General features: G+C 42.1%; 1 protein-coding gene across 6 annotated transcripts; it reads left to right on the top strand.

Annotated features, from left to right (window-relative positions):
• The first annotated feature begins 5,803 nt into the window (after positions 1-5,803).
• On the top strand, positions 5,804-14,583 carry si:dkey-14d8.1 (zinc finger protein 502). Of its 6 annotated transcripts, none has more exons than XM_047022948.1 (9): positions 5,804-6,116; positions 6,335-6,537; positions 6,623-6,715; positions 7,155-7,250; positions 7,348-7,458; positions 9,862-9,988; positions 13,536-13,615; positions 13,731-13,857; positions 13,969-14,583. In XM_047022948.1, exons 1-7 carry the CDS (start codon positions 6,092-6,094, stop codon positions 13,541-13,543), a joined length of 663 nt encoding a protein of 220 aa, XP_046878904.1. In that variant the 5' UTR covers positions 5,804-6,091; the 3' UTR covers positions 13,544-13,615; positions 13,731-13,857; positions 13,969-14,583. The 6 variants fall into 6 exon arrangements, with proteins under 6 accessions (XP_046878904.1, XP_046878901.1, XP_046878905.1 ...); XM_047022945.1 differs by adding an exon at positions 11,262-13,040 and having other exon boundaries at positions 13,536-13,857; XM_047022949.1 differs by having other exon boundaries at positions 13,536-13,857.
• Positions 14,584-15,075: the final 492 nt, after the last annotated feature.

Raw genomic sequence — 15,075 nt, 5'->3', positions numbered from 1 at the left:
TTTTGTTTGTCTTTTTAGTGTTCGTTACTTGTTTTGTCAATGTTATATTGTCGTTTATTCAGTACGACCGGCAGACACTTCTGGACATTAAGTTGTCACTTGGCAAGGATCATTTTACAAACTTTAATTCCACTTTTTGGAGTGCGAGCTCGGACTGCAGCTGGCCCTTTGTTGTTTCGCCGCTCTGTTTACCCGCAAGACGGAGAAAGAAGAAACGTGGCCGGCGTGCTGGAGTCCTTGTTCAAACTCGGAAACGGTGCTTCAAACCTGCTCTTCCAACCATCTAACTAGCTAACGTTCAGTCCATCGACAACAAAATGGATGAACTTAACGCTCGTGTCAAATTCCAACGGGACATCAGGAACTGCTGTGTACTGGCGTTCGTCGAGACCTGGCTGTCTCCGGAGATCTCCGACGCAGCGGTTACCCCGTTGGGATTCACCATATACCGCCAGGACAGAACAGCCGATTCAGGGAAGTGCAGGGGCGGAGGGGTCTGTGTTATGGTTGACTCTCTCTGGGCTACGGATGTAGCGGTATTAGCATCTCACTGCTCTCCGGTCCTTGACCTGCTAACTGTAAAAATCAGAGCCTTCTATCTACCTCGGGAATTCACTGCGGTCATCATGAGTGCTGTCTACATCCCCCCCCAGGTAGACAAGGCCGCTGCTTTGGATGAACTGTATGGGATTATCAATGGTCTGGAAAATGTGCACCCAGAGGCAGCCTTCATTGTTGTTGGTGATTTCAACAGAGCTAACATGAAGAAAGTCCTGCCCAAGTACTATCAGCACATTGACTTCTTCACACGTGGAGACCAGATCCTTGACCATTGTTATACAACATTCAAGGGCAGTTACAAACCCCTCCCCCGTCCTGCTTTTGGGAAGGCTGATCACACCTCCATTCTTCTCCTTCCCACATATGAACAAAAGCTCAAACAGGTCAGACTGGTTGAGAGGTCAGTTCACCTATGGAGTGACGAGTGTGTGGCGACCCTCCAGGACTGCTTTGACACCACTGACTGGCTGATGTCCAAGGAGGCAGCAAATGGGGACATTAATGAATACTCAGACACTGTTGTTTCCAGCTACATCCAGCACTGCATTGACGATGTTGTCCCCAAGAAGGTTGTCCGGTCTTTCCCAAATCAGAAGCCCTGGGTTGATGCCGCGGTCCGGGCCAAGCTGAGAGCCCGTACTGTCGCCTTTAATTCTGGGGACCCTGATGAGTACAGGAAGGCCAGATACGACCTTCTGAAGCCCGCCAAAGCAGCGAAAAGGGCTTACAGGACCAAGGTGGAGTCCAGCTACCATGGCTCTGACCCCAGGCGCATGTGGAGTGGACTTAAAGCCATTACTGTCACGACGTGTGGAGGGGTAGGACCCAAACGCAGGAGAGTCAGCAGGCATGGTCCAAAAACATAAGGGTTTAATGCTCAAAACGGGAAACAGACAGGGTACACGCAGGGACAAAGGGTAATGCTAAGACAAAGACTGGACACAAAGCAGGAACCTAAATACACAGAAACAAACAAGACACAGGTGAACACAATGAAACTAACGACAACTGAACGAGACAGGTGACGACAATGACAGGGAAACACTAGGACAGGGCAAAACCAAAAACAATAGGGGGGCACGGCTGTGGCCGTGACAATTACAGACTACAAAGGGAGAGGCCACAATGAGACCCAGTCCTCTGTCCTACAGCCAGACGAGCTGAACTCCTTCTACGCTTGCTTTGAGAGGGACAGTGACCCCCCTGCAGTGGAGCTACCTGAAGGCCATGCCAGTGGTGTGCCTACACTAACTGTAGCCGAGGTGAGTTTATGCTTTAAGAAGATCAACCCTCGCAAGGCACCTGGCCCAGACGGCATATCAGGTAGGGCCCTCTGGGGCTGCGCTGACCAGCTGGCAGGGGTCTTCAGTGACATCTTCAACCTCTCCCTTAACCTGTCTGTACTCCCCACCTGCTTCAAGAGAACCACCATCATCCCTGTGCCCAAGAACACCAAGGTCACACCAAGGTCACACGCTTCGAGCGGCTAGTCAAATCATTCATCTGCTCCTCGCTGCCCCCCACACTGGACCCTATGCAGTTTGCATACCGGTCCAACAGGTCTACAGACGATGCCATCGCTCTGACTATGCACACCGCTCTCTCCCACCTGGACAAGGGGAATACATATGTGAGGATGCTGTTCATTGACTACAGCTCTGCATTCAACACCATCATCCCCTCCAGACTGGTCTCCAAGCTTGTGGACCTGGGACTAAGCACCTCCCTCTGCAAGTGGATCTTCCACTTCCTGACGGGGAGGCCACAGGTGGTGAGAATCGGTGACCGCACCTAATCTGTACTGATCACCAACACAGGCACCCCCCAGGGCTGTGTGCTCAGCCCTCTCCTGTTCTCCTTGTTCACCCACGACTGTGCGGCAACGCACAGCTCCAACCTCCTCGTTAAGTTTGCTGACGACACAACAATCGTGGGCCTCATCTCTGACAGTGACGAGTCTGCCTACAGAGAGGAGGTTGACACCCTGACATCATGGTGTCAGGACAACAACCTCTCTCTTAACATCAGCAAGACCAAGGAGATGATTGTGGACTATAGGAGGCGGCAGGAGGAGGAGCATGCACCCCTATTCATCAATGGATCGGAAGTGGAGAAGGTCAGCTGCTTCAAGTTCCTCGGGGTGAACATCAGCAATGACCTCACCTGGTCTGTTCACACGGACAAGGTGGTCAAAGCGGCCCGCAAGCGCCTCTTCTTCGAGGAGACTGAAGAAGTTTGGTATGGACTCAGTCATCCTCACTAACTTTTACAGATGCACTATAGAGAGCATTCTGACTGGTTGTATCACAGTGTGGTATGGGAGCTGCACAGACCGGGACCGCAAGGCCCTACGAAGTGTGGTCCGTTCTGCTGAGTTCATCATCGGCAGGAAGCTCCCAGCCCTACAGGACACCTACCACACACGTTGCCTAAGGAAAGCCAGCAGGATTCTAAGAGACTGTTCCCACCCATCCTTCAGTCTCTTTACCCCGTTGCCTTCTGGCAGGCGTTACCGCAGCATCCGGTCGCGCACACGCAGAATGGACAACAGTTTCTACCCAAGGGTCATCAGGCTTCTCAATGGACACTGATATGGACATTTTTACTGCACACTAGTCACTTATACACTGTCACTTTAGCTACTGGTTGCTCTTCAGTAACATTGCACTACTGTACCTCACTGTACCTCGCCACCAGGCTCCTGTTTTGTCATTGACATAGTCACTGATCTTCAAATTTGCACTATTGCACTGTACTCCACTTAGGTTAGATAGGTTATAGGGTTGAAACAGGTTTTTTTTGTGCATTAGGGTTAGTATAGTGTACTATTTATTGTTATCTGCAATTTTAGAAGTTTTAGTGTTAGGGTTAGTATAGTCGTTTATTTATTGCTATCTGTATATTCAGGAAGTTCACTTATCTAAGCTCAACATAGATGTAAATTTGTTCCGTGTACTTATATGTTATGTTATGTCAGGTGCTTGCGTTGTCTTGTCTTAAGAATTTCAGTGCCCAGTCTAACCTTGTGTTGTTCTGTGCATCTGACAAATAAAAGACTTGAACTTGTACTTGAACTTCATTGATCAGTTGTTTGGGGCTGCTTCAGCACTCAAAAGAGCAGACAAACTGAGCATGTGATTGACATGGCTTGAAACTCGCTAACTTGCTAGCTAACATGTCCAAAACCGTTGAAATCAACTTTTTCATAAGTAATCATATACTTTTTGGCTACATTACCATTATGTTAAGGGTGTTAACTATACAAAAAATCTAAATTTTGACAGAAAACTGATTGTCGATCTTTTTTGGCTTACAGCCAACAATGATCAGCGGCCACGACATCCAGACCGCCACATATATGTGCTTTTTGTCTAGGCGTTTTTGAGGCAGACGCTTTTCAAAATTATTGTTAGGCTATGTGTTTTGATTTTGGTGTGCCAACCCAAGATTTTCCCCTGCCCCATCTGGCCACCCCTATGAAAAATGTCTGGGGGCGCGACTGCTATAATATAACATTCCAGTTTTCAAAATACAATAAGGATATGACTAGAATGTGTATTTTCCTGATTTTAGCAGTTAGCCAGGGGTCCCATTATCGTCCACCCAAACACTTTAAATGGAGAAATGTCAAGTTTGATTCTGCGGAAGGCAGATGCTACACATAGCCTACCGTTTGAGAGCATATTTACATACTCAAATCTCAAAGTAAGAAGCTGTAATTGTAAATGGTGTGCAGTAATATAGATGTGTACATATCGATGAGTTACTTTATTTTGTTGCTGCTGCATATCTTCTTTAAGAAATTAACGGAAGAAACGGTTGTGGACAATAATGGGGTCAGGAACGTTGGCGAGTTTGAATGGATGATAATGGGGCCGCTAACGCTATGTATGTGTGAAATGAGTTCCTGAAAGCATGTTCAGTTTAAGTCTTTTATTTGTCAGGTACACAGAACAACACAAGGTCAGACTGGGCACTGAAATTCTTAAGACAAGACAACGCAAGCACCTGGCATAACATTTACATTTATGGATTTTTAGCAGACGCTTTTCATAACATTCATATGTTAACATTCATAACACATTTCATAACATATAAGTTCACAGAACATAATTTACATCTATGCTGAGCTTAAATAAGTGAAACTTCCTAAATATACAGATAGCAATAAATAATCGACCACACTAACCCTAATACTAAAACTTCCTAAATTACAGATAACAATAAATAATACACTATACTAAACCTAAATGCACATAAACCTATTTCAACCCTATAACCTATTCTAACCTAAGTGGAGTACAGTACAATAGTGCAAAATTGTAGATCAGTGACTATGTCAATGACCATACAGGAGCCTGGTGGCGTGGTACAGTGAGGTGCAGTAGTGCAATGTTAATGATGTTGCTGAAAGTGACAGTGTAGCCTATAAGTGACTAGTGTGCAGTAAATCAATGTACATATCAGTGTCCATTCAGAAGCCTGATGGCCCTTGGGTAGAAACTGTGCAGTCTGAGTCTGCGCGACCGGATGCTGCGGCGACGCCTGCCAGAAGGCAACGGGGTAAAGAGACTGAAGGATGGGTGGAAACAGTCTCTTAGAATCCTGCTGGCTTTCCTTGGGCAACATGTGTGGTAGGTGTCCTGTAGGGCTGGGAGCTTCCTGCCGATGATGAACTCAGCAGAACGGACCACACTTCGTAGGGCCTTGCGGTCCCTGTCTGTGCAGCTCCCATACCACACTGTAATACAACCAGTCAGAATGCTCACTATAGTGCATCTGTAAAAGTTAGTGAGGATGACTGAGTCCATACAAAATGTGCAAAGCATGAAAACTTGTAGCACTGAAATGTGGAGTTAGACGGTTGAACAGTTTCTCTTCCTTTTTCAGCTCAGATTTTGTATAGAAATAGCCAAAACCCGACCGATCTACATCTCAGTAACCTATGTCAGATCACAGACAGTTGCATTCTGTTACTCAGCTGGTACGATGCAAAGGCAAAGTAATTAATACACAAAACACTCAGAGACTGCAGGTAGGTCTGTTCTGATATCTGCAATTGATTTAGCTAGTGTTGCTGTTGTTGCTAAATTCATTAAATTCGAGGGGGCGGAGATTCAGTGCCTTCAGGCGACACGCCCCCCAGTCTCAGGCAGAGAACTCGGCTGATTTTCTCACAATTTCAAAGCCTAATTTAACATACTTGTCGGTGTTTTGTTTTTTTCAATTCGAATTTGGAAGGGTATTTAACAACACATTCTTCTGTGGTGTGATTAACTTAAAACTCATTTTCAATTCCACTTTACAGGATCTTTAATAGGGGCAGTGGAAAGGCTCTCCGTAGACGGGCTCTAGTATCATTACGAGCTTGTATTTCCACTTCCGGTACACGGGCCTCCGTTATTGTTAACTTTATTAACTAAGTTTAGCAAGCACGCTAACAACAGTGCTGTTTACGTTTGGCTAGGCTAGCAATCTAGACATAATTTGTCAGTGTACTTTTTATTATTGCAGTAAGAAGCAAAGGACCATGCACAAGCGAGTCAAGTCCGCAGGTACGTAGCTCTAGCCATCTTACCGATTCATTTTTACAGATTTAAGTGCTAGCTCACTACAGTAGCTAGCTAGACAATTTAGCTAACGTTTACAGTTGGCTAACGAACTAGTTAGCTGGTTAAATCTAGATCATTCTTCATGAACGCGTTGGTATGGGCGTATTGTCACTGTTTAACTGTGTGTATGGTTAGCTAGCTAATTAATCTTTTCACTTCAGGTCCCCCGCTTTCTCTGCCCTCCTTACGGCTTTGGGTCTCTCCTTTACGACTGATGTATTCATTTGTATGGCAAGTGGTGCTTCAGCGAAATGTAGCACACTATGGGAAAGTAGAGGAGTTCGTGATTTTGGTGATGAAGACAGTTCCAGACCTGCTTAGTTTCAAACAGAGTGCCCAACTTATTCTTGGCCTGAGAGCAAGGGTGAGATACATTTTCTGGGTGCTTCTTTTCAAATGGGTGAACTGTAAATTTAAATTAAATTAAGTGTTGTTTTTTCTTTTCATAGATGATTTTGGAAATGTTTCGAATGGACCAGCCACTGAACATTCAGACCATTGAGAATCTCCTGGACAAGATGAATATATGTGCTGCAATGGATGTAAGCTATATAATGGTTAATCCAGTTGCTATCAAATGTGTACATCTCCTTAGAAAAATAACAAATTGTGATTTATTTTTTACTTTACAGCCCAAGTTTAAATTGAATATATAAAAAATCTGTCCTACTCAAACATATTAACAAAGTGATGTGAGTCTTCGCTAAACAACTTTCAACAACTTTATACAGCCTAATGCCTTACCTGAGTCATGCCAGAGTAGCTAAAGAGAGCCTGCAAACCATATAGAAAAGATAAATATAATTGATCAATCTCATTTACTATATATGAGATTAGATTTTTTAAAATCCTGCTTGGGATAGCTAACCAATCAACGTTGTAGTGTTTCACTTGTCTTTACCCGAAATATGCTTATCCTGGACGATGTCATAAAGTCTGACCAATGACTTTTTTAACTTTTCAAACTTGTGTGTTGCGTAGAAGACAGATGCACAGGTGGAGGAGTCACAGGCCAACTTTGTAGTGCTAGTCCAAACTCTGCTGACAAAACAGAGTGAGAGGCAGCACTTTTTTCAGGTCTGGCAAAAGTCCCAACTCCTCTTTATGTCTTGTCCATTCCTCTAACCCTCTCCATATCAACAGAGTAAAACTTACCTTATCTATTTGTTCACAGGAGGTGTTCCCCAATCAGTATGGCTCCAAGTATGACACAGCACTTCAGGCACTCATTGGAGGGTTGGTCTATAGACTGGAACAGCTGCTACCAATGCCTGATCTCTCTCAAGTAGGCATTTTGTGCTTAAAATCCTTCAGATTGTAATACATTATTCCGCAGTGTTTCCCACAGATTAGAACGTTACACAGAATTTTTGTTAAATAAAATATGTATTATGTTGAATGCTATCCTTCTTTTCTACTCTTTATTCAATGCCTAACAAATCTATTTCTCTCCCTGACCCTGTCTTTCTGCTTGAGCAGCACTGGTTGAAGCCTGAAAATATTGTAAACAATTTCTGCATATATGCAGGTAGCAACGCTAGTGCTAAATAACTATTTAGCTGGTTGGCTCCATGACGCCGGGTAAGTAGGGCTCGTGAGACAGCTCACCAAAAGAACGATGGGGGAACCCACTTGTCTAGCAGATTAAGACATGTTCGTAGGTACCTAGCGAAAAGTAACCTAAACTTTCCTAGACTTTTAGCTATGGTACTAATTCTGAAGGCTCGCTGATATTGCATAGTGTCGTTGCTAACGTGTGCTGACGTTGTGTGTATGTGAGAGACGCGTGAGTGACAGAGAGACGGAGGGAGAGCATGGAAAGAAAATGCAGCTGAACAAATATGCTGCATTTTTAAATATCGTAAAAAAATAAAATAATAACAATTAGTGGGAGGCCGTTATCTGCGTTAACGTGCTGCGTTAACGTGAGACTCTTATCGGGCGATAAAAAAAATATAGTTAATCTATTCTCAAAGTTGGGTTGGGAGCTGGGTCTATACTACGCAAGCTATGATGACTTTCACCTTGATATTTTTTGAGCGGATGTATACCTAGATGTATACCTAGCCAAATTGCACTGTAGGGGGCGAGAACGAGTCTTCGAACCTGTGTGTATGCCTTGTGTATGAAATTATCACATCAAACGTGACTTGCTAAGATGGATGCAGCTATGAAGCCGCCTGGTTTTCTTCAGGGAAAATTTTTAAGAAGCTTCCCAATGGAAACCTAGACAAGACTAAGGTTGCTGTACCTTGTGCTATGCGGAATCAGTTTACTGTAGGAGTTTTATCCAGTCTCAAATACCACCTAAACGCAAAGCATCCCTTAGCTAATGCAGAAGATGCCGGGCCAAGCGCTGATGTAGCGCAGGGAAAGAGTCGTCTTCAAACTACGATGTTTGAGTGCAACCGAGGCAAGCCCGTCAGCATAACTCTATCAGCCAAGCTAACAAATCTAATGAACACAAGTAAATCTTATTGAGTATAATTTATTTTCATCACCAATTATCATAGTAGAACAGCTTTCTCAAGCAGTTTGTGATGCATTTTGGAAACAGGAGATGAGACCCTGGTCTAATGCGCCACCTGGCTTGAGAAAAACCCGTTCTCAAAGACTTACTTTTAGTCATTATTTGGGTAGCACACATATTCTGAATGCCTTTGGCGGAATTCAAATGAGCCATTTTAATCTAGATTAATCGATATCAACGCAAAGATTACAGTGAGATTAATCTAGATTTAAAAAAAAATCTGTTCTGTTACTTTCACTAGCAGATTGTACAAATAGTTTTTTTGGATTATTGAAGGAGATGGAGGATCATATTTTACGTACTTGTGAAACTGTAACACATGGATATAAAATGACAATGTTGGCAGTATCTTTCACAATAAGAGATTTGGGTTAATCAAGACTAAAGACCCAGATTAACCTTGGATAGGAACAGTAATTACAGTAGGTGTGGGGGGCCGTAACTAATGATTAGATTACAGTATTTCTCAAGTTTCATTAAATCACATAACTTTTAGTACGATTGGAGTGCAAGATAGGGCTGCAACGATTTGTCAACATTAACACCAACCAAAAACTGTCGACAAGTTGTTTGATCTAATTACCTATTTTAAGGGCCTGCAATAATGCAATATGATCAGTGCCCTGCTGTAGCGCTAGACTAGCCAAGACAAGACGACACAGGTTCTTATGAGTTTTTGGAAAGTTTTACAAAACTTCAAAAAAAGATATGTAGGGCGGAACTTTCCTTTCATGGGAGCAGAACGTGCATGTTGGAGCATTTAAAGCGGAAACATCCAGGCACAAGAGGACACATACAACTAGCTAATTTATGCGTTCTGCAGAGAAGGGAGACTGGCGTTAGTCACGGTTTGGACTGAAAGGGAGAAAACAGGACAGTAACACAGCGGATATCGGTATATAAAATAAAAACAACGACGCAGGTAAAGTGGCAGGCGTGTTGCTTAGGCGGCCGCCTTAGCTGCAAAGTGCTGTGGGAAACCCTGGCCTTTCTTGACCCATGTTTTTTTTTTGTGATGAATAGGTCTCTTTTCCATCTATCAAATTTCTTTGTTGCTGCAGGTATAACCACTGTACCACCCGATTCTGACAGTCACCTACTAACAGGCACAATCTAACAAATAATTTTCACTTTTCTGTCTTCCCTTCTTGTTCCCAGATTGGTTCTATGATCACCAGAAGCCCCTCTACTCTTGAGGAATGCGGACTGTCTGTTTCTGACCTTAACCCACTGAAAATCCTACTTGAGCGCCAAAACTGTCAGTTTAAGGGATCCCTGACTACTGGTAAGCTTGGGAATGGGCATGTGGGATACATTTCACATTGCTGTTGAAAAAAGTCACCTTGCACTTTCCAAAAAACAAGGACGATGTACCAGGAAGACATCCCTAACCATTCTTAGAGCAATATTTTAGGACATTTTAGAAATATTATTGCAAATATGAGCACTCTTTCTACAAAATCCTTCTACTCTAAAAAGCATGTCCTTATGTTTTAACGAAATGCAGTTATTTCCTATATCAAGGTCCCCAGAAATGTCCTCTGTGTTCATTTCATGCGACATCATGATTACGGCTGCAATTAACGATTATTTTTAATAATCGATTAATCTGTCGATTCTTTTTGCAATTAATCGATGAATTGGTTAACAAATAAAAAAAATTTAAGCATTAATTTCCAACCATTTATTCAAAAACAGAAGTGACAGTGCAAATTCACAGTACAAAAAATCTTCAGAATGTGCCCCAACAGGCACACAATTCTGAAAAGGTTATTGATATTAGCGTGGATTTAATGCTATTTTCAGAGATGAGCAATTTATTTGAGTTTCGTTTAAAACTTTATTGAAAATTGAAAGGTTGTGGGAGTAGGCCAGACTTTATCAGAATAATCTGGTGTATATTTTAAGATTTTTTGACACAATTTTGAAAAAAGTTAAGCTATTTTCAAGGAGTAGTGATTTAATATCATTTTATTTGAAACTTCATTGAAAAAGTAAAGGCTGGGGAAGTATACCAGATATTGTAAAGATACTCTGGTGTCTGTTTGAGGTTTTATATTCATAAAAATATTATACAATTCTACATTTTTAAAAATGGTATGGGTAGTTTTTACCCGGTCCCTAACGTGACGCTGCAAAGTAGTCTTCCGAATGTGAGACAAATGTCGAATATGAAACTAGCCTCACTTCGGTCAATAAACACACTTTCGATGTATTTAGTGTGAAATGCTCCCACACCTTGGATGACTTAGATCGTACTGATTTCTCTGCCTCCGCCATGTCTCTCCGATGGTCTTTCCTCTACTTCTGCTCTGCTCCCCGCTCAACAAAACTTTCTTTTTTATACTCAAACATCTCTGCGACTTATTGAATGGCATAGTGGCACAACAAATCAATAATGACATTTGTTGCCAACGCTTTTAAAAATAGATTTTAATTGATTTAATCGATTCATTGTTGCAGCCCTAATCATGATTATATTGTTCTTTTATAAAATGCTTTTCAAAGACTTTTGTAAAAAAGATTGCTATTAAATTCCCAGCCTTTCTGTGTTGTAGCTATCTCATCCACTGTGGGTGACTGCATACTGGCCTCACTCTCATTCCGTTCCACTTCTGTAAACCTGCCAAAACAAGATCTTAAAATTCCATTGGAGTTGCCCAGGCTAACAGAATCAAAAAAGCCATATGAATCCAGCGAGAATGTCAAAAGCCCTGCCACTTCCAATGCCTTTAAGCATATGGTGATGACAGATGACTCAGATCACACTGATGTACACTTGCAAGAGAATGATGGTGATGAAGAAAATGGAGAAATTGGCAATCAATCTGTGATGAACAGTGGTGTGTGTGATAGTGAGGAAATCAGGTTGAAGGATAGGAGGCTTGATAATGGGTTGGCACCAGCGAAGAGGAGTGTGTCAATCACTGGAGAACTCAAACAACCTTTGAAGCTAGTGCCTCAGACCACCACCACTGAGACTACCTCTCAACCTGACTTTAGTGTTTATGCTGCTGAAACTCACCTACAGGTCAATCCAAAGGTCAAGTTGGTGAGTCTGCAACAATGGGTGTCCCAAATTGCTAGCAATACAATCTCTCTCCCAGCCCTGCCCCCTCGAAGGCAAAACCATGCTACAGATGAACAGACAGGAGACTTATACCTTAGAAGCAATGTGAAGTCAGGAAGGCCTGAAAGCAATGCATTGATAGAAAGGGCCATTATACGAATGAGGCACCCTAAGCTTCTTGGGAAAACTTTGAAAAGGAAAACTCCAAAGGCCACCTATACATGCTCAGAGTGTGAGAAAGGCTTTCCATATCAGTCTATGCTAGCAGATCACCAGCGCATTCATACAGGAGAGAAACCTTTCAAATGTTCAGAGTGTGGGAGGACCTTTAGGACGTTGGGATTCTTGACGAATCACCAGAAGATCCACACTTCCATCCGCCCCTTTAAGTGCGAAGAATGCAACAAGTGTTTCCTGAAAAAAGCTGACCTGCAAAAGCATCTTAGAGTCCACAGGGGAGAAAAACCTTTTAAATGTCCCATCTGTGAAAAGGGTTTCACACAAGCATCATATTTCAAAATTCACATGGACTGTCACACAAGTGACAAGAGCTTTCCCTGCACTCATTGTGATAAAAACTTCCCCACTGCATACAAACTATCCAACCACTTGCGCTGGCACACTGATGAGCGCCCTTATATCTGTGAGCAGTGCGGGAGACGTTTTCACAACCCCAGCCTTTTGAAAAGACATATGGGCTATCACACTGGGGACCGTCAGTACTTGTGTGCCCAGTGTGGACGAACCTTTGTGTACATGTTTGATTTGAAAAAACATCAGCGTGACCATGGGCCCAAGCCCCAGCTCCCCTGCCCAGTTTGTCAGAAGGTGTTTACCAGTAACGGCTCTCTGAAAGTGCATAAACGCATACACACCACTGACAAACCCTATAGGTGCTCAATTTGCGACAAAGGATTCAACCAGATCGGTAATCTGTCCGTGCATAAAAAGTTGCATTCAAACGAGCGCCCCTATCATTGCGATGAGTGTGGGAAGACATACAAGTTATCCACTCATTTAAGAGAGCATAAGTACATCCACATGGGGAAAAAGCCTTGCCAGTGTGCTACATGTGGCAAAGGGTTCCGCTACCCTGGCATCCTGAAAAAACATGAGCAGCTGCACTTCAGAGAGCAAGCAGACAGCCCCAAGAGATATAGTCATACTTGCAGACGCAGTAGAGACTCTTGATGTTGCATGTACCATCCAATAACAAGCCTGAAGGCTCACTTCCCTGAATACTGCAGAATTATATTTAATTGATTAAGTAAGTAGTTATAGAGAGTAATTATAAGTGGTTTAAATCTGTTTTCATGTTTCATGTACATTTTGCTTTCATGTATTAGTTATAACTGTTTGAAACCTTTTGGAACTTATAGAAAGACTGCACATTTTAAGTTTGAGTGATCTCAGTAGTTTTGAATGTTCGTTCTTTGGTATTTCACGGATTGACTCATTAAATGTATATATCTTTGCTGTTGTCACAAATGTTTGCAACAAAATGTAATGTTTGTTCAAATGTGCCGTTTTCTTTTAGCTTAGAAAATACTTTATTTTTACCTTTTAAGGAATGTCATTGAAGTTAAGAATTATGTTATCCTACCCATATCTCATTTAGCTCAGCAGATAGTGTATAAACCCAGCATAAGATTCACAAAGATTCACGTCAGTTAGGATCATACGGTTTCAGGCGCTAAATATATTTTTGTTTTGTTTTGTTACAATTTTGTGTGATTTACTGTATGGTGTGTTTTAAATGCAGGGGACTGAAGATGGAACGGCACCAAAATGATAATGTTTTTAATATATCTTGTGAGAACGGCTGTAACTCTGTGTATTGAGGTAAAATTACATAACACTGCTTCCGAATTAATACTTGTAGAATGCCTCCCCGTGTGTCATTATTTGTGAGTCTTTGATGCTAAATTCTGTTGTCCTTACATTTTGTCCTCTGCTGTGAGTTATCATAAATACACTGCGTGTTGGACAATTGGACTACACTGGGAGAGATTGTGTGACGCCCACCTGTGCCCCTTCAGGCTTCACCCTGCAGTTGTGAACAGCATCATGGATTGGTCTACTTAGTAGGTCTATGGCGGGTGTGCACAATTAGAATTCAAGGTCCAGAGATAAACATTTTAAGGATTCCCACAGTACCTGGAAAACATGTGTTTTTCTTTTTGTGTTTTTTTCAGATTTGGAAAAGTCATGGAAACTGAGGAAAAGTGAACACTTACATGGAAATTGAAACAGTTGTCCTGAAATGTTATTGGATGATGTGTAAAATAGTAATATAATGAAACTATTGAGCACAGAATTAAGATGAGTTTATAAAAACCCTTTACATGTGAAAAGCTTTTTCTGTAGATAGAAATGGATGTTGTAGAGCATGCTCTTGGCATCCTATCTGGTATGTTGGAATTTGATGCTGGCAACCTGACGATATGGACTTTAAAAGTATAGTTTCGGATTGGTGGACTTCAGGAATAATAACCGAGAAACGTTACTGGCGATCTCAATAGAAGGGTCAAATACATGAATGGTCGTTAGCAGGTCTCTGCTTTAACTAGATAACGACCCATTCATTGGAATCAGGTGTGTTGGAGCAGGGAAACATCCAAAACATGCAGGGCAGGGAGGCCCGAGGACCAGGATTGGGAACCCCTGCTCTAGTGTATCAATGTACTGACCACTGAAGACCCGTTAAGGAAGCAATTCTGTGCATTCTATATCTGTACTGTCCAACTCATCTATTTAAGCATGAATGAGAGACGGTTGGGCAATTCCATGCAAAGGTCACCCTTACCATAGAAAAAAAAAGTTGTGCCCACACAAATATAACTGTTCACTTAGGTCTATATTTTGTTGCATGTAACCAATCTGATTTAAATTTGACAATTGCACTCTTTTACATAATATACAAGTTGTGCACTCATGCAAAAAAACATTTGTCAAATGGCCGTTTTGTACCATTGCAAGAATGGGGTAAATGGACTCCAGTTTTCAATAAAATGTTACCATTTAGCATTTTCCTGATTGACAAGGGAATGATAGAGCTTTGTGTATGCTCAGCTTGAGTTAAAAGCACAACTCCTTAAATGCATTAAGCCTCTTGTTTATTATGGAAGTTTATTAGACTCTTTATTCAATTGAAAATGCATTTGTCAAATGGCAATTCAATGCGCAAAGTGACAATGCAATCCGCAATTCAAATGGGAAAGCAGTTGTCAAATGGCAATTCAATGTGCAAATGACAAAGCAATCCGCAATTCAGTTTGTATTATTTTGAATACAAATTTGAA

Source organism: Hypomesus transpacificus, chromosome 7 (genome assembly GCF_021917145.1).
Source record: "Hypomesus transpacificus isolate Combined female chromosome 7, fHypTra1, whole genome shotgun sequence".
Lineage (NCBI taxonomy): Eukaryota > Metazoa > Chordata > Actinopteri > Osmeriformes > Osmeridae > Hypomesus > Hypomesus transpacificus.
The sequence above is the reverse complement of the archived record's forward strand: the minus strand, read 5'-3'. Positions and strand labels throughout refer to the sequence as shown.